At 46.4% G+C, this 19136-nt stretch overlaps 1 protein-coding gene across 7 annotated transcripts in view; it reads right to left on the minus strand.

The window, feature by feature from the left end:
* Positions 1–19136, minus strand: part of LOC130273250 (ATP-binding cassette sub-family B member 5-like) — a 192478-nt gene that overhangs the window by 15806 nt on the left and 157536 nt on the right. For all 7 annotated transcript variants that reach the window (XM_056519729.1, XM_056519727.1, XM_056519726.1 and 4 more), the window contains 5 exons: positions 19058–19135; positions 12775–12858; positions 11403–11606; positions 9239–9339; positions 3526–3666 (listed from right to left, as the gene is read on the minus strand). In XM_056519729.1, the coding sequence (XP_056375704.1) occupies positions 3526–3666; positions 9239–9339; positions 11403–11606; positions 12775–12858; positions 19058–19135 (608 nt within the window). The remainder of the gene's footprint in view (positions 1–3525; positions 3667–9238; positions 9340–11402; positions 11607–12774; positions 12859–19057; position 19136) is intronic.

The raw sequence follows: 19136 nt of genomic DNA on the forward strand, positions 1-19136 counted from the left end.
ACCTTTGAGGTGCCGGTATAGCACGATGAAAGGATACTTCAGGAGTCACGTCCGAAGATCCTGGGTCCTCTAAGTGAAAGGTGTCTCTTATGGCCGCAACCAATGAGTTCATTGTTTCAACTGTATCCGAGCGATCCTCCGAGTCAGATGTCGATTCGAAAGCCTCATCCGCCAGTTCACCAGGAGAGTGGAGCGAGTGGAGGCAGCCCTGGAGGGGGGCGACCCTGACCGGGTACGCGGCTCTGCCGAGGCAGAGTGGCGACTCCGGGAACGTCCTCTGGAGGAGCGACGTTTGTGACCAGATGACCTGGGGGGACGGGACCCACGAGGGGAGCGCCCACGTCTACCTGACGACTCAATGGAAGAGTCAGAAGATGCACCCCTAGTTCGCTTGTGAGAGCGTGAAGTATGTGGAGAAGGGGAGCGGGACCCTTTAGAGGGCCGGCGCACAGCAGACTTCTTCAAGGCAGACACCACGTCACGGGAGGCCTCAGCCGCCGAAAGGGAGACTTGAGTCAAGTCAGCCATATATGGGACAGGGAAGAAACCCAGGCTGGAGGGGCGGCCGAATCCACTGGAACTGAAAGAGCATCTGGGGGTACCATGGGGTCTGGGGCAGAGCAAGTGGGTTCAGCAGAACCAGACATTTTGGAATTGCAGTTCTTACAGACAAAATAGGAAACTAATGCTCCAGTTGTCTGTTTAGAGGGAGGAACAGTTCTGGGTACGGACATAATGAAAAAAGGAACTCTCTCACCCGAGTCTGTGTCCCCTTTGGCAGCTGCTGTGAGGAGAACTCCGCTCTGAGTGATAGAAAGGAGAAACAGGCCAGCCAATAGCCATAGAGGGGCGTGCCTGGAGCAGGGGCACTGTCTAATTGGCCTCTGCTTCCGAAAATTGCGCACACGGCGCTGATTGGAGGGTGATTCGCGCCTCCAGTAAGCTCCGGCGGCCCTGTGGGTGGAGCTATAGCGCCCCGGCCGCCGTGAAGAACAATAGTAATGGCGCCCGCTCCTTGCCCTGGGCGCACATGTCAGTCGCATTTGCGCCCGTGGGGAAGTGAGCGGGTGATACACATATCCGCCGCCAGCTGTGCTGCTTAAACTGAAAGTAAGTCAGCGCTTCGTGTGCCGAACAGTACAAGCTCCGCGGTTGTCAGCCGCATAGTAAGCGCCGCGGCTGACAGCCGCATAGTATAAAAACACACACACACACACATGTACATAGTAATAAAGTAACCCCTTACTTCCCAAAATGCCATTGCTCGCCCCTTTTTTGAATAAAGATAGAGCCCCAACACAGGCCAGCCCCTTAGACCCTGAAAGGTGGGCCAAAATATTCGGGTCTCCAGAGGTTGCAAGTCAGCACCTAAAGGGAGAAAAATATATACTCACCTCAGTCAGAAGAACTTACCTAATGGAGTCTTCTGCGAGGTCTTCAGTCAGCTTTCTGTTACCTGCATCACGCCGAGCTACCATGTGCGAGCGAGGCGAGCAGGGAAATAGGGGGACCCGGACCCATGAGGTACAACCCCAGGCGCTGACCGTTGGCGAGAGGGGGTGAACAGCGCATATACGCAATGTCTGTGCCCCCTCAATCGCAATGGGGAAACAGTGAGCCGCAGTTCCTGAGTCCCCACCTGAAAATGTGAAAGAAAAAGGAATAAAAATCTAACACATCACTAACTAGGAAAATAATAAAACATAAGACCTGGTCTGGAGGAATCCAGACCATGTCCACCTCCTTCAGACACTAAGCTAAAAACTGATTAGCTCAGGGCCTGGAGGCGGGTATATCCTGCTGGGAGGAGCTGACTTTTTTTGTTGCCATAGTGTCATACCTCCTAGAGACAGCAGCATACACCCACGGTCTGTGTCCCCCAATGGAGCCGATAGAGAAATCATAACTACATGCAGGAAAATTAATATGTTTGAAACTGTTATCTTCTAATCCCTATACATTTTCTATTCTTCCGTGTATGGGGTATGAGGAATAATTTTTTGCGTCATGATCTGAAGTTTTTAGCGGTACAATTTTTGCATTGATAGGACTTATTGACTTATTATTTCATGATATAAAAAGTGACCAAAAATACACTATTTTGTTTGGAATTTGTTTGTGCGTACGCCATTGACCGTGCGGTTTAATTAACAATATATTTTTATAAATCGGACATTTCCGCACACGGCGATACCACATATGTTTATTTTTATTTACACACTTTTTTTTTTAAATGGGAAAAGGGGGGTGATTCAATCTTTTATTAGGGAAGGTGTTAAATGATCTTTATTCGCTTTTTTTTTGCAGTGTTATAGCTCCCATAAGGGGCTATAACACTGCACACACTGATCTTTTACATTGATCACTGTTTTTTTCATAGGAAACCACTGATCGATGATTCTGCTGCTTGACTGCTCATGCCTGGATCTCAGGCACCGAGCAGTCATTCAGCGATCAGACAGCATGGAGGCAGGTAGACACCCTCCGGCTGTAATGTAAGCTGTTCAGGATGCCGTGATTTTGCCGCAGCGATCCCAAACAGCTCCCTGAGCTAACCGGCATTGTTTTACTTTCACTTTAGATGCGGCGTTCAACTTTGAATGCCACGTCTAAAGGGTTAATAACGCGCAGCACCGCGATCAATGCCGTGCACTATTAGCCACTGGTCCAGGCCGTTGTTAGAGGCCGGGCCCGACCCGCTATAGAACGGGAGCAGACTCATGACGTACCAGGGTCCTTAAGGGGTTAATAGCCTCCGGATAACAAGTACTTGATCACTAATCATATGGACTTGGCCCATACAGCAGTGGAAACAAGGACAAACTTGATATCAGGGACTGGAGTACTAAGCTAGATTTTAGTTCAAAATGCACAGAAGACAAGGAATAGACGGCACTCACCGCTCTTCAGGTAATCTTTATTTTTTCATGAACGGAGCCACAGGCAGGTGGAACTCAGCGGTCGGCAGGGGGCGTGTATTTGGGACATTTCGTGCGTGACGCACTTCCTCAGCCAACGCGTTGGCTGAGGAAGTGCGTCACGCACGAAACATCCCACATACACGCCCCCTGCCGACCGCTGAGTTCCACCTGTCTGCGGCTCTGTTCATGAAGAAATAAAGATTACCTGAAGAGCGGTGATTGCCGTCTATTCCTTGTCTTCTGTGCATTGTGACTACGTCCTCGTCTAACTGAGCACCACCTCAAGGTAGCGGGAGTTTGGAGGGCTTCGCTATTAGGAGTCTAGTGGACATCAAGTGACTGTCAGCCCACACAGATGTGCCGGCTCCACTTCCGGGTTTTTGTAGATTTTAGTTCACCTGTGAGAAAGAATCAGTTTTCTGCCCTGTATCTAAATACAATGTCAGAGAACAGAGCGGCTTGTCAGAAACTCCTGGCACCCAACACCAGGGTCACATGACCGGCTAGCCACCCTCTTATTATTCCTCTAACCAAGATCATCAAAAACAGGGACTATGGCACCAAAGCACTTGACAAATACATTATCTTACAACTTTATACTTACAGCATCACTTCTTCCATGTTCATCCTTCCCTCTGTCATTAAAAAGGCTCCAAAGCGATAACTTGCTGCATAGGCAAAAAATATGAAAGACTGACTGAATGCAAAGCAAATACCATATATCTGGGCCTTTCGCTGTGAATTCCTACACATGAAGATGAAAAGATGCAAGATGTTATGCATTAAAGATACTGTAGTCGATGGATGAGAAGATATGAGACTAATCTAACTGATCAAAAATGTAATTAAAAAAATTATCAACAAAAAAGGAATGAACACATACACACACACACACACACACACACATATATATATATATATATAAAATATATATATATGTACTTTGTCTATTTTTAAATGTTTTTTTACAGCGTACAAAAATTTATCAGAATTCAGTTAAAGAGAATAAACCTATGGAGCACTCACCTGGTTTGCAAATACATCTTTATTGATCATGCATCAACTTGTAGTAAAAACGAGGCATAGCGCTATGCCTTGTTTTTACTACATGTTGATGTATGATCAATAAAGAAGATGTATCTGAACACCAAGGTGAGTGCTCAACCGTTTTATTCTCATCAACTGGATTTCTTATACTCATCTATACACAGTTTGTGCTGTTAAAGGGGTACTCCATTGGAATTTTTTTTATTTTTATCAACTGGTGCCAGAAAGTTAAACAGATTTGTAAAAAAAAAACAAAAAAAAAAAACAAAAAACGAAGGTGTGATATTCGGCACTGCTGTGATTGGCTAAACTGGACTATTTGGACGGACACTCAACTAGGAAAACCCATAGAGATGTGGTGGTGCTCTGATTGAATAACATAGTTCAAATCTTCAGTGCAGTGAAGGAAATATGAATAATCGGCACTCACCAGTCTTCTCTAAAATCAGCTTCTTTATTGAAATATACTCACAACATGAAATGCAGTAAAGGGAGAGGGATCGGTGCAGGGGGGGGTAGGTAGTTTTTTTTTTTAATTAACTGGTGCCAGAAACAGATTTGTAAATTACTTCTATTAAAAAATCTTTACCCTTCCAGTACTTATTAACAGCTGTATGCTACAGAGGAAATTCTATTATGTTTGAATTTCTTTTTTTTTGCCTTGTCCACAGTGCTCTCTGCTGACACTTGACGCCTGTATCAGGAATTGTCTAGAGCAAGAGAAAATCCCCGTAGCAAACCTATGCTGCTCTGGACAGTTTCTGACAAGGACAAAGGTGTCAGCAGAGAGCACTGTGGACAAGACAAAAAATAAATAAAAAAATAGAATTTCCTCTGTAGCATACAGCTGCTAATAAGTACTGGAAGGGTAAAGATTTTTAATAGAAGTCATTTACAAATCTGTTTCTGGCACCAGTTCATTTAAAAAAAAAAAAAAAAACTTTTCCACCGGAGTACCCCTTTAACCCCTTAAGGACATAGGGCGTATCCATAGGCCCCCGTTTTCAAGTCCTTAAGGACCGAGGGCGTATGGATACGCCCTGAGCATTTCCGGCCCTCGCCGCTAGCCGGAGGGGAGCCGGAGACGGATGCCTGCTGAAATCGTTCAGCAGGCATCCCGGCATATCGCCCAGGGGGGTCATTATGTCCCCCCATGTCGGCGATTGCCGCAGATCGCTGGACAATTCAGTCCAGCGATCTGCGGCAGATTCCGGGTCAATCGGGTCTCCAGTGACCCGATGACCCGGAATTACTGGCTGATCGGGGCCGTCAGAGACGGCCCCGAACAGCCATTGCCAGCAGGGGTGAGGTGGCACTGGTGCCACCTCACGATCGCCCTGATTCGTCGGCCGGATTACCGGCCGACCAATCAGGGCGCCTGCTGCGGGTGTCACTCCCGCAACCCGCTCCGCCCCTCTTCCGGAGGACGTGAGCGGGTGCGGGAAGACGACCCCCGGTGCTGGGGACCCCGATCCCCGGCGTCCCTGTTGGGATCGGGGCCCCAGGAGCAGCGGCGGCGGCGGAGACGACGAGGGACTGACCTGTGCTGCTGGATCGTTGGAGGTGAGTGACAGCCTCCTGCTGTTGCTTAGCAACAGCTCCCAGCATGCAACAAGGGCATGCTGGGACTTGTAGTTTTGCAACAGCTGAAGGCACATTCTTTCTATGTAAAAGTGTACCTTCAGCTGTTGTGTAACTACAACTCCCAGCTTGCACAATCAGCTAAAGTGCATGCTGGGAGTTGTAGTGGTGCATCTGGTGGTTGCATAACTACAACTCCCAGCATGCCCGTTGGCTGTCGGTGACTGCTGAGAGTTGTAGTTTTGCAACAGCTGAAGGCACACTGAGTTAAGTAGTAAACCAGTGTGTCTCCAGCTGTTGCATAACTACAATCCCCAGCATCCCCAGCCAATGTAGTATGACTCCGGCTGTTGCATAACTACAAGACCCAGCATGCCCTTCCGCTGTCCGTACATGCTGGGGGTTGTAGCTTTTGCAACAGCTGAAGGCACACTGGTTGCAAAACACTGAGTTTGTTACCAAACTCGGTGTTTCACAACCTGTGTGTCTCCAGCTGTTGCAAAACTACAACTCCCAGCATGCACTGATAGACCGTACATGCTGGGAGTTGTAGTTTTGCAACAGCTGGATGTTTCCCCCCCCAATGTGAATGTACAGGGTACACTCACATGGGCGGAGGATTACAGTAAGTATCCGGCTGCAAGTTTGAGCTGCAGCAAATTTTCTGTCGCAGCTCAAACTGCCAGCGAGAAACTACTGTGAACCCCCGCCCATGCGACTGTACCCTAAAAACACTACACTACACTAACACAAAATAAAATAAAAAGTAAAAAACACTACATATACACATACCCCTACACAGCCCCCCTCCCCTCCCCAATAAAAATGAAAAACGTCTGGTACGTCACTGTTTCCAAAACGGAGCCTCCAGCGGTTGCAAAACTACAACTCCCAGCATGCACTGATAGACCGTCCATGCTGGGAGTTGTAGTTTTGCAACAGCTGGATGTTCCCCCCCCCAATGTGAACGTACAGGGTACACTCACATGGGCGGAGGATTACAGTAAGTATCCGGCTGCAAGTTTGAGCTGCGTCAAATTTTCTGCCGCAGCTCAAACCGCCAGCGAGAAACTACTGTGAACCCCCGCTCGTGTGACTGTACCCTAAAAACACTACACTACACTACCACAAAATAAAATAAAAAGTAAAAAACACTACATATACACATACCCCTACACAGCCCCCCTCCCCAATAAAAATGAAAACGTCTGGTACGCCACTGTTTCCAGAACGGAGCCTCCAGCTGTTGCAAAACAACTACTCCCAGTATTGCCAGATAGCCACTGACTGTCCAGGCATGCTGGGAGTTTTACAACAGCTGGAGGCCCCCTGTTTGGGAATCACTGGCGTAGAATACCCCTATGTCCACCCCTATGCAATCCCTAATTTAGGCCTCAAATGCGCATGGCACTCTCACTTTGGAGCCCTGTCGTATTTCAAGGCAACAGTTTAGGGCCACATATGGGGTATCGCCGTACTCGGGAGAAATTGGGCTTCAAATTTTGTGGGGTATTTTTTGCTATTACCCTTTTTAAAAATGTAAAATTTTTGGGAAAACAAGCATTTTAGGTAAAAAAAATAATTTTTTTTTTTACATATACAAAAGTCATAAAACACCTGTGGGGTATAAAGGTTCACTTAACCCCTTGTTACGTTCCCCGAGGGGTCTAGTTTCCAAAATGGTATGCCATGTGTTTTTTTTTTTGCTGTCCTGGCACCATAGGGGCTTCCTAAATGCGGCATGCCCCCAGAGCAAAATTTGCTTTCAAAAAGCCAAACGTGACTCCTTCTCTTCTGAGACCTGTAGTGCGCCAGCAGAGCACTTTTCACCCCCATATGGGGTGTTTTCTGAATCGGGAGAAATTGGGCTTCAAATTTTGGGGGGTGTTTTCTGCTATTACCCTTTTTAAAAATGTAAAAATTTTGGGAAACCAAGCATTTTAGGTAAAAAAAAATAAAAAATGTTCACATATGCAAAAGTCGTGAAACACCTGTAGGGTATTAAGGTTCACATTACCCCTTGTTACGTTCCCCGAGGGGTCTAGTTTCCAAAATGGTATGCCATGTGTTTTTTTTTTTGCTGTCCTGGCACCATAGGGGCTTCCTAAATGCGACATGCCCCCAGAGCAAAATTTGCTTTCAAAAAGCCAAATGTGACTCCTTCTCTTCTGAGACCTGTAGTGCGCCAGCAGAGCAATTTTCACCCCCATATGGGGTGTTTTCTGAATCGGGAGAAATTGGGTTTCAAATTTTGGGGGGTATTTTCTGCTATTACACTTTTTAAAAATGTAAAATTTTTGGGAAACCAAGCATTTTAGGTAAAAAAAATATAATTTTTTTTACATATGCTAAAGTCGTGAAACACCTGTGGGGTATTAAGGTTCACTTTACCCCTTGTTACGTTCCCTGAGGAGTCTAGTTTCCAAAATGGTATGCCATGTGTGTTTTTTTGCTGTTCTGGCACCATAGGGGCTTCCTAAAGGTGACATGCCCCCCAAAAACCATTTGACGCTCCTTCCCTTCTGAGCCCTCTACTGCGCCCGCTGAACAATTAACATAGACATATGAGGTATGTGCTTACTCGAGAGAAATTGGGTTTCAAATACAAGTAAACATTTTCTCCTTTTTACCCCTTTCAAAAATTCAAAAATTGGGTCTACAAGAAAATGCGAGTGTAAAAAATGAAGATTTTGAATTTTCTCCTTCACTTTGCTGCTATTCCTGTGAAACACCTAAAGGGTTAATACACTTACTGAATGTCATTTTGAATACTTTGGGGGGTGTAGTTTTTATAATGGGGTCTTTTATGGGGTATTTCTAAAATGAAAAACCCTTCAAATCCACTTCAAACGTGAACTGGTCCATGAAAAATAGCGAGTTTGAAAATTTTGTGAAAAATGTCAAAATTGCTGCTGAACTTTGAAGCCCTCTGGTGTCTTCCAAAAGTAAAAACTCATAAATTTTATGATGCAAACATAAAGTACACATATTGTATATGTGAACCCAAAAAAAATATATTTTGAATATCCATTTTCCTTACAAGCAGAGAGCTTCAAAGTTAGAAAAATGCAAAATTTTCATTTTTTTCATCAAATTTGGTGATTTTTCACCAAGAAAGGATGCAAGTTACCATAAAATTTTACCACTAAGTTAAAGTAGAATATGTCACGAAAAAACAATCTCGGAATCAGAATGATAACTAAAAGTATTCCAGAGTTATTAATGTTTAAAGTGACAGTGGTCAGAATTGCAAAAAACGCTCCGGTCCTTAAAGTGAAAAAGGGCTCGGTCCTTAAGGGGTTAAGCACCAAGGACAATGTGCATGTAAAGAGCCCACGTTATTGCTAGGTCTGCTCCTGCAGTAACGTTCACCAGTGCCTGACGGTGTGTGTGATTTGTTCATGGATCTGCTGAGAAAATTAGGCAGTGAGTGGTCAGTCCACTCTTGAGTTTATACTCCACTTATAAAAAAATACTAACCCAAATTTGTGTTTTTTACATTGAAGCTTATGGATAATCCATGCCAAAACATTATTTAAATAGGTAAGATGCATTTGTTTTATCTAAGACATAGTTATGCTTATATTATTTGGTATTCATCTTTTTATACATCTTTCTTTCCTTCTGTTCTGTATAAGCATGTCAAAATTTGTTTACACCGTTGTATAGATTCTGTTCAGGTATCTGACCTGTAGGGCTTCTGTAGACTTTCAGTATAATTTTTTTCAAAAGTTTTTTCTCTTGTTAAGGACACAACAGTTCGGATATTTTCTACAACTTCGGTTGCAATCTATGAATTGAGTCAGAAAAAATATATTTTGTATGAAAAGAATTGTGTAAAGCTTTATACAAGATTTGCATTCAACATAAAGGAATGTCATTGTTTATACTTCTTTTAGACACAATATATTCATCAAGAGCCCATCATGTCTATGTTTATTGCATTTGACCTACAAAGCAATCTTTTTTTGCATCCTTGTATACTACATTTCTTTGGGAATACCCAGTTGTCTCTGCACTGTTGTATTGCTATTTGAAATGAAAATGAATAACATTTTATTTGAAAAAAAATAAATAAAAAAAAATAAAATCTTAACAAGGATCTGAATTAAACATTTAAAAAAAATAAATAAATAAATAAATAAAAAGAGTGGTGTAGGTTAACATCCCTTTACCCCCATTAATTCATGTGTTACAAACTGTATACCTGCACCAAATTTATTACACAGCGCAGGGCATGGGATAAATCTGGTGCGGATGACATTTCTTACTTCAGTACTCCACTTTGTAGGTTACTCCTCTGTGACTTTTTGTGAGACTTTTTAGCCCTTGCGACAAAATGTGCGACTTTTAGTAATGCTGCTTGCAGTTAGTTTTGTAAGTCAAGTCAAGGCTGGTGTAGATTTGCGCCTCAGTTTTTTGTATGCGTGAATGTGAATGCAATCTTCTGTCTTTATTCTCTAAAAAAAAATTATTTTGCGTTCCACTGGGTCCAAGAGATGTGGCCAAGGGTCCCCTGTGCCCCTTGTGCCTCAGCGTCTCCTTCAACTAGATCATGCAGCTATGAGTGACACACAGGACTTTTCTGCCATAGGCAGCCCTGTGTGTTTTGTCTGCACATGCGCTGCCAATGAGGACTGTTCCTAGAGGCAAGAAGTGAACTCTCCACAAGAAGTACACCTTGCATGTGTACACAAAACACACAGGGCTGCCATTGGCAGGAGAGCCCTGTGTTAATCAAAGCAGCGTGACGTAGTGGAGAGAGACACTGCCACCAGGTCCACAACAGACCCCTGACCACATCTCTCTGGTCTATTGGGATACAGAATAAACATAATTCTTCAGAAAATAAAGACACAAGTTTGCAGTAAAAGGTATGTTTGACATAGAGACACTAGCCCCTGCTAGGCCATGGTCGGCTGTATGTGGTCAATGTATGTAACAAAAACTTTTTATATAATGTAGATAATACCATTATATGTATATTTATAATATACATTGGTTAAAAAATATGTATATTTTTGTCCCTACAGCTATTGCCTGTGTGTCTCAATGAGGAGTCCAATACAGGGAGTGTAGACAGGACAAGCAGGGATAGCACTTTTTCACCCAAAAACATACACATTTTGTAACCAATGTATATTGAAAATATACATATAATGGTATTATCTACAATATACAAAAGTTTTTGTTGACGGCAGGTACACTTTAAAGGGGTACTCCGGTGAAAACCTTTTTTTTTTTTTTTTAAATCAACTGGTGCCAGAAAGTTAAACAGAGAGAGCACAGTGCTCTCTGCTGACATCTCTGTCCATTTTAAGAACTGTCCAGAGTAGGAGAAAATCCCCACAGCAAACATATGCTGCTCTGGACAGTTCCTAAAATGGACAGAGATGTCAGCAGAGAGCACTGTGCTCGTGATGTCAGCAGAGAGCACTTTGTTCCAAAAAGAAAATAATTTCCTCTGTAGTATTCAGCAGCTAATAAGTACTGGAAGGATAAAAAATTTTTAATAGAAGTAATTTACAAATCTGTAACTTTCTGGCACCAGTCGATAAAAAAACAAAAAAAACATTTCCACCGGAGTACCCCTTTGCATGCACTATTTCTTAGGTTACTATCTTCCGTCACAAAATAACGACCGTTATTAATAATGGACTATAAAGGATTAAAACGGATAATGTAAAAATCCCATAGACTATAATGGGATTTTCTAACGGACGTTTAATGGCCGAATTTCAGGGTTTTCATAACGGAACATCAAATGGATGTTTAAAACGCATGAATTTTATAGTGTGAAAGCAGCCTTAGAGTGGTGACACAGATTAATATTAATTTAAGGCTTTTGGATACCTTTCCTGCTTCTTGAAGATCCTTTTTATCACGGTTAGCAAAGCCAACAAGGGCCCTGGTCTCTAGTAGACCAGTAACCACAAGGACAGGAGTCATTGCAAGTATCAGCAAAGTCAACTCCCAGCCATAAAAGAAAGCGATTAAAATGGACAGTCCCATGCTGGAAAAATTCTGCGCAAGTAAACCGAGCCTGGAGCCTGTTGCCTGTTTAAAAAAAGAAATGGAACTTACATTTTCTAGAAAACAGGTAGCCATCATAAGAATAACAAAATAAATGTTTGAGAGTGATGCACATTTTCTATGTAGTAGGGCATAACACAATTAAACTTTACGTATCACTGAAGTACATTTAATTCCATACAGCTTTATGCAAATAAAGCTCAAGAAATACCAGGTAGGTCACTTTCTCTTGAGCTCTCAAAGATGTTTTGTATTATTAACCACACTGTCTATATATATATATATATATATATATATATATATATATATATATATGTATATATATATATATGTGTGTGATAGACAGGTAATTAACTTCTTGTACAGTTGCTGGCTGACTAATGACTCGAGAAGATCGAATCTAACACGATTTCTAATCTAATTAATTTCAGGTCTAATAAGGAGAATCTACCTGTCAGATCCTGATTTAGATTTAAAAGTTCCCTGAGTAACCACAAAAATATGTACAGGAGCAGGGACTGCTCCTGCTCAAGGACAGTACACTGAGCAGCTGGGTTAGGTGCAGAGTGCTTGGCTCAGTTAATGTAGTTGGTGGAGACTTTACTATATAAAGGATCTTTGCCTACCTCTAGCCCATGTGTACATGAGCAGGGAGTAAAAAATAATCTGAAATAAATCACATATTTGGAATTCTAATATATCTTATTTATTTTTGGTTCAATTCTTTGTCTAATTCATGCCAAATCAAATCAATCATCTCTACTCATGCCAGCATCTGGCCTAGCTAAGGCTTTTAAGTGGTTATCCAGGAATCGAAAAACAGACCTAATTTCTTTCAAAGACCACTCCCTGTCTGTCTCAACTTTGGGCTGCAGAACCACACCCAACCTGGGGACAGACAGGGAGCGGTCTTTGAAAGAAATTATTCCTGTTTTTCGATTCCTGGATAACCTCTTAAACTGAAGCCTCGTAGAAGACAACAGCAGATCTTTGGAAAGTATCCATTTTGGAAAAATAAATCAAATAGAGGGCCAAAGCCGCATTTTAAGAGCATATTTAGTTTTTGTCTTGAGTTACACTCTACAATTTATGGCATTTTGAATTGAGATACTAGGTCTTGTGTAAAATGTATGTATAACTACTGCATTATAAAAACTTAGTAAATCCAAATTTGCCTAAACTGTGTACATACAGTTTGAATCTGAGACGCTTCAGTAGAGAGTCTGGTTGTTAAAGCTCCCGTGCTATTTTTCTTGTCATCAAACCAGGATATTTCCTAGTGAATAAAAAAAAAAAGGAGATTTTTTAACACTTACCATAAAATCTCTTTCTCAAAGGATCCATTGGGGGACACAGACCCTGGGTGTATGCTGCTGTCTCTAAGGAGGTTTGACACTATGGTAATAAAAAAAAGTCAGCTCCTCCCAGCAGGATATACCCGCCTTCAGGCTCTGAGCTTGTCAGTTTAAGTTCCAGAGCAATAGGAGGAGACCAATAGGTCAAAGAAAAACCTAAAACTGTCCGAGGACCAGAAGAAAAAACATAACTGAACACACCCTCGGACAGAGAACCAAAGGAAAAAACCCAAAAAGGGCGGGAGCTGTGTCCCCCAATGGATCCTTCGAGAAAGAGATTTTACGGTAAGTGTTAAAAAATCTCCTTTTCTCTATCGGCTCCATTGGGGGACACAGACCGTGGGACGTACCAAAGCCGTCCCTTGGGTGGGCAGATAAGTATTCAGGCAGACGGCCGATCCACTGACGCCTGCAACACTTTACGACCCAGACTAGCATCAGCCAATGCGAAAGTATGAACTTGGTAAAACCTCGAGAAAGTGTGCAAAGACGACCAGGTAGCCACCTTGCAAATCTGCGAGGCCGAGGCTCTATTCTGGAGAGCCCAGGATGCCCCAACGGAACGAGTGGAATGAGCTACAACCCTGAAAGGAGGAATCTTCCCCTTACAGCGATAGGCTTCCAAAATGGCAGACCAAATCCACCGAGAAATGGTGGCATTGGAAGCAGGTTGTCCCTTGCGACGACGTTCCGTAAGGACGAAAAAGGAATCACACTGACGAAACGAAGAAGTGATGGAGAGATAAGACCGAACAGCCCGAACTACATCCAGCTTGTGTAGCAAGCGCTCCTTAGGATGAGAAGGAGCCGGACAAAAAGACGGGAGGACAATGTCCTCATTGAGATGAAAAGCTGAGACCACTTTAGGAAAAAAGGAAGGATCTGGCCGGAAGACGACCTTGTCCTGGTGGATCACCAGAAACGGAGAACGTCAGGAAAGAGCTGCCAGTTCAGACACCCTCTGGATGGAGGTGATAGCCACAAGAAACGCCACTTTACAAGAAAGGAGGCGGAGAGACACCTCTCTAAGGGGCTCAAAGGGTGCCCCCTGGAGGGCACTCAGAACCAAATTCAAGTCTCAAGGGGGAGAAGGCGACCGATAAGGAGGAACAGCGTGCGCCACTCCTTGCAGGAAGGTCTGGACATGAGAATTAAAAGCCAGGGGTCGCTGGAATAGAACAGTAAGGACCGAAACCTGACCTTTAAGGGAACTGAGAAACAACCCCAGCTCCAGCCGCGACTGCAAAAAAGAGAGGAGACGGGGACTCGAGAAGGTCACCGGAGAGAAGTCCTGAGCTTCACACCAACGAAAATAAGACCGCCAAGTACGGTGGTAAATTCTTGCGGAGGAGGGCTTACGAGCCTTGAGCTTGACGTGAATGACTTGGGAAGAGAACCCGCGGGCCCTCAAAACCACGGTCTCAACTGCCACGCCATCAAATGCAGCGACTGTAAATTGGGGTGGCAAGAGGACCCTAAGAGAGTAGGTCCGGGCGGAGCGGAAGGCGCAGAGGAGCGTCGTCCCGCAGCCTGAATACATCGGCATACCACGACCTTCGGGGCCAATCTGGAGCTACCAGAATGGCGGAGACGCCCTCTGCCTTGAGCTTCCTCAGCACCCTGGGAAGAAGCGGAAGAGGAGGAAACAGATAAGGTAGGGCGAACCCCGCCCAAGGAATCACTAGGGCGTCCACGGCCAGAGCCTGAGGGTCCCGGGACTTGGACACAAACAGAAGAATCTTCCGATTGTGCCGGGACGCGAAGAGGTCCATGTCCGGAATGCCCCAGAGGTCGCAGAGCTGCGCAAAGACCTCCGGATGAAGAGACCACTCGCCGGGGTAGGGAGAGGACCGACTGAGGAAGTCCGCTTCCCAGTTGAGCACTCCCGGAATGTGAATCTTGGTCACCTCGGCAATGGCTGCTGAGCTGCGAGTGCCGCCCAGACGATTTATGTACGCCATGGCCGTGGCATTGTCCGACTGAACGTGGACAGGACGGGACTGAAGACGGGACTACCAATGAAGAAGACAAAGAAGAATCGCCCGTAATTTCAATATGTTTATCGGGAGAAGAGTCTCCGGGGGAGACCAGAGTCCCTGAACCGTCCAATCCCTGAACACACCGCCCCAGCCCGACAGGCTGGCATCCGTTGTAACAACCTGCCAGTGAAGGGGAAGAAAGGACCGCCCTTGGAGAAGAAGGGGAGAGCAAAGACTGACGGACCCTGCGAGGGAGAACAATCTGACGATCGAGGGACAGGGGAGACCTGTTCCATCGAGAGAGAATCGCCAGTTGAAGGGGGCGGTAATGAAACTGGGCAAAGGGTACGGCCTCCATAGTTGCCACCATCCAACCCAGGACTTCCATACAAGTGTGGATGGAGAATGATACCTGGGTCCGAAGGGAGCGGACCACCGACTGGAGCGCCAGACATTTGTCCGGCGGAAGACAAATTCGGGCAGAGGCCGTGTCGAATCGAAGTCCCAGGAAGGTTAGAGACTGGGTAGGACAGAGGACTGACTTGTCCCGGTTGACCATCCACCCGAAGTGAGTCAGAGTGTGGAGAGTGACGTCCAGATTCTCCAGGGTCTGGGCTCTGGTTGGAGCCTTGATGAGAAGGTCGTCCAGATAGGGTATCACCGAGATCCCCCTCGACCTTAACAGGCCTATCACTGGTGCAAGGATCTTTGTAAAGACCCGAGGAGCCGTGGCTAGACAAAAGGGAAGGGCCACGAATTGAAAGTGCCCCTCCGGAACCGCAAAGCGGAGGTACTGATGATGGCCCGGAAATATTGGCACATGGAGGTAGGCATCCTTGATGTCCACCGATGAAAGAAACTCCCCTTGTTCCAGGGACGCCACCACCGAACGGAGGGGTTCCATTCTGAAGTGGTGGATGAGAAGGTGACGGTTGAGGTCTAGGATTGGTCGCGCAGAACCGTCCTTTTTGGGGACCACAAAAAGATTTGAATAGAAACCCTGAAAACGTTCCCCTGGAGGAATGGGGACGATAACCCCCTGGAGAAGCAGAGATTGGAGAGCCGCTCGAAATTGCTTCGCCAGAGGAGGAGACCGGGGGGCCCGGGATCGAAAAAAGCGATCCCTCGGAAGGGAGGCAAATTCGATCCGGTAACCGTTGGACACCACATCCCTGACCCAAGAGTCCTGAATGTGTGAAGTCCAGATGTCTCGGAAAAACAAGAGAAGACCTCCCACCCGAAAAGAAACCGCGGGTGGGGGCTTCACTTCATGCAGAAGTGGGTTTGGGGTTGCCCGATTTGGGCGCAAAACGGCCGGACCGGTTGGAGTCCGACTTCCAAGACGGGCGTGCGCGGAACAAGGGAACCTTCTTGTTCCGCGAGGGCGCCTGCCCGGACCCTTTACTGGGGCCAGAGGTCCGAAAGGACCGAAAGGAAGAGGACTTTTTCTGGGAAGTAGGGCGAGGCTTATTTCGAGATAACAAGGAACTCTTACCTCCCGTTGCCTCAGAAATAATCTCATCAAGGCATTTGCCAAAAAGACGGCCACCCATAAAGGGAAGCTCAGTGAGAGACCTTTTGGAAGCGGCATCCGCATTCCAAGCTTTAAGCCACATAGAGCGGCGGAGAGCCGCTATGTGACCCACAGCAAAGCCAGAATAACGGGCTGACTGCATGGAAGCTGTGCACAGAAAGTCCCCAGCTTTAGCGCATAGGAGAGCCAGAGCAGATAGATCCTAAGGGGGGGAACCCGCTGAGATATCCTGATGGAGCTTTTGGCACCACTCCGACAGGGCCTTGGAGACCAATGTCGAGGCAAAGATGGGAAGGAGAGAAGAGCCAGCTGCTTCAGAAGCAAACTTCGCTAAAGATTCTACCTTCTTGTTCGTGGGATCCTTGAAGGCAGCGGTATCTGCCAGAGGCAGTGTAGTCGCCTTAGAGATCCGGGAGATTGGTGGATCCACTGAGGGAGGGGAAACCACCTCCCTCAAAGTGCTTGTCAAATGGATAACGTTCTTGAATTGACTTGATTCCCGGAACCTCTTGTCTGGATGTTACCATGCGGATTCCAGAATGTCGTCAAAGTCAGCGTGAGAGCTGAACCTTTGAGGTGCTGGCTTAGCACGATGAAAGGATACTCCTGGATTGACATCCGAAGATCCTGGGTCCTCCAAGTGAAAGGTGTCTCTTATGGCTGTCACCAATGAGTTCACCATTGCAATTGAGTCTGAGCGGTCCTCTGAGTCAGATGCCAGCTCGGGAGCCTCGTCCATCAGTTCACCAGGGGAATGTGAACGAGTAGAGGCAGTCCTGGAGGGGGGTGACCCAGACCGGTTACGCGGCTCTGGCGTAGCACAGCGGCGACTCCGAGAACGTCCTCTGGAGGAGCGACGTTTGTGCCCAGAAGATGGGGGGGGGGACCCACGAGGGGAACACTCACGTCTATCAGAAGACTCAATGGAAGAGTCAGACGAGGCACCCCTAGCATGCTTATGAGAGTGGGGAGATGAGGAGCGGGCCCTCTCAGAGGTCCTGTGCAGGGAAGACCCCTTCAAGGCAGACACCATTTCCCGGGAGGCCTCAGCCACCGAACGGGAGACTTGGGTCAAGTCAGCCATATACTGGGTCAGGGAAGAAACCCAGGCTGGAGGAGCGGCTGGACCCACTGGGACCGAAAGGGCATCAGGGGGCACCAGGGGGTCTGGGGCAGCAGTGGAGCAGGCAGGGCAAGAGGGCTCAGCAGAGCCAGACATCTTGGTATTACAGTGCTTACAGATATAATAAGTCACTGAATTCCCAGGTTTCTGTTTGGAGGGAGGAACAGCTCTGGGTACGGACATAATGTGAGAAAAAAGAAGACAGGAACTTTCTCACCCTGGTATGTGTCCCCTGTTAGCTGCAGTGAGGAGAAATCGCTCCGTGCAGCCAGAGAGACTGAAAAGGCCAGCCAATAGGGAGGGAGGGGCGTGCCTGAAGCAAGGCACGCAGTAACAGACCCCTTCACATAGAAAATCGCACCCACGGCACTGATTGGTCGCTGCTTCGTGCCTCTGAGAGCTCCAAGCCCAGTGGTCGGAGCTACAGAGGGCCGAAGAAGAACTGTCATGGCGCCCGCTCCTTGTCCCGAGCGCATCTGCCTAGCCGTATATCCCCTCGGGGGAATAGAGCGGGTGGCAAAAACGCCGGCAGAGGCTGCCGGCAAAAGTGAAAGTAAGCCGGCGCTGAAGCGCCCGGCTCGTGGCAGCGCCGCGGCTGTCAGCCGCGATAAGGCGCTGTAAGCATAACGAAAGTAAGCCGGCGCTGAGAGCGCCCGGCCCGGAGCAGCGCCGCGGCTGACAGCCGCAAATTAGGCGCTGCAGTAGTTGCACGAAACCACACACCCCATAATAAAGTGCTCCATACTATATGCCCCATAAAGTAAGGTGCCTTATAAGATATGCCCCCTCAGGTGCCACTGCTCCCCCAGCATAACGTGCAGCCTCTGTATAAACAAGCCCCATAAATGAAGGTAGGCCAAAACAGGGGGTCTCCAGAGGTTGCGAGTCCGTACCTATGGAGAAAAAAGGGGGGGGGAGTACTTACCTCAGTCAGAAGAACGTACCTAATGGAGTCTTCAGTGAAGTCTTCAGTCAGCTTTTGTCCCTGCATCACGCCTGGCTGCTATGCACGAGCGAGGCGAGCAAAGAAAAAGGGGGACCCGGACCCATGAGGTACCACCCAGACGCTGACCGTTGGCGAGGGGGGGTGAACAGTGCATATACGCAATGTCTGTGCCCCCTTACTCACAATGGGGAAACAGGGAACCGGAGTCCCTGAGCCCCCACCTGAAAACGGAAAAGAAAAGGAATAAAAAACTAACACGTCCCTATACTAGGAAAATAAAAAATCAGAAGACCTGGTCTGGAAAATCCAGACCATGTCCACTTCCTTCAGACACTAAGCTTAAACTGACTAGCTCATAGCCTGAAGGCGGGTATATCCTGCTGGGAGGAGCTGACTTTTTTTTATTACCATAGTGTCACACCTCCTTAGAGACAGCAGCATACACCCACGGTCTGTGTCCCCCAATGGAGCCGATAGAGAAAAGATTTACTGATGTTTTAACTCAAACCAGATATGGAGTTTTCATGTTCAAACTAACCTGACGCAACATTGCTTTGAAGGCCATATGCCTTAAGCGCATAGTGAGAACTTCTCCTGATCTTCCAAACATGAAACCC

Source organism: Hyla sarda, chromosome 5 (genome assembly GCF_029499605.1).
Source record: "Hyla sarda isolate aHylSar1 chromosome 5, aHylSar1.hap1, whole genome shotgun sequence".
NCBI lineage: Eukaryota > Metazoa > Chordata > Amphibia > Anura > Hylidae > Hyla > Hyla sarda.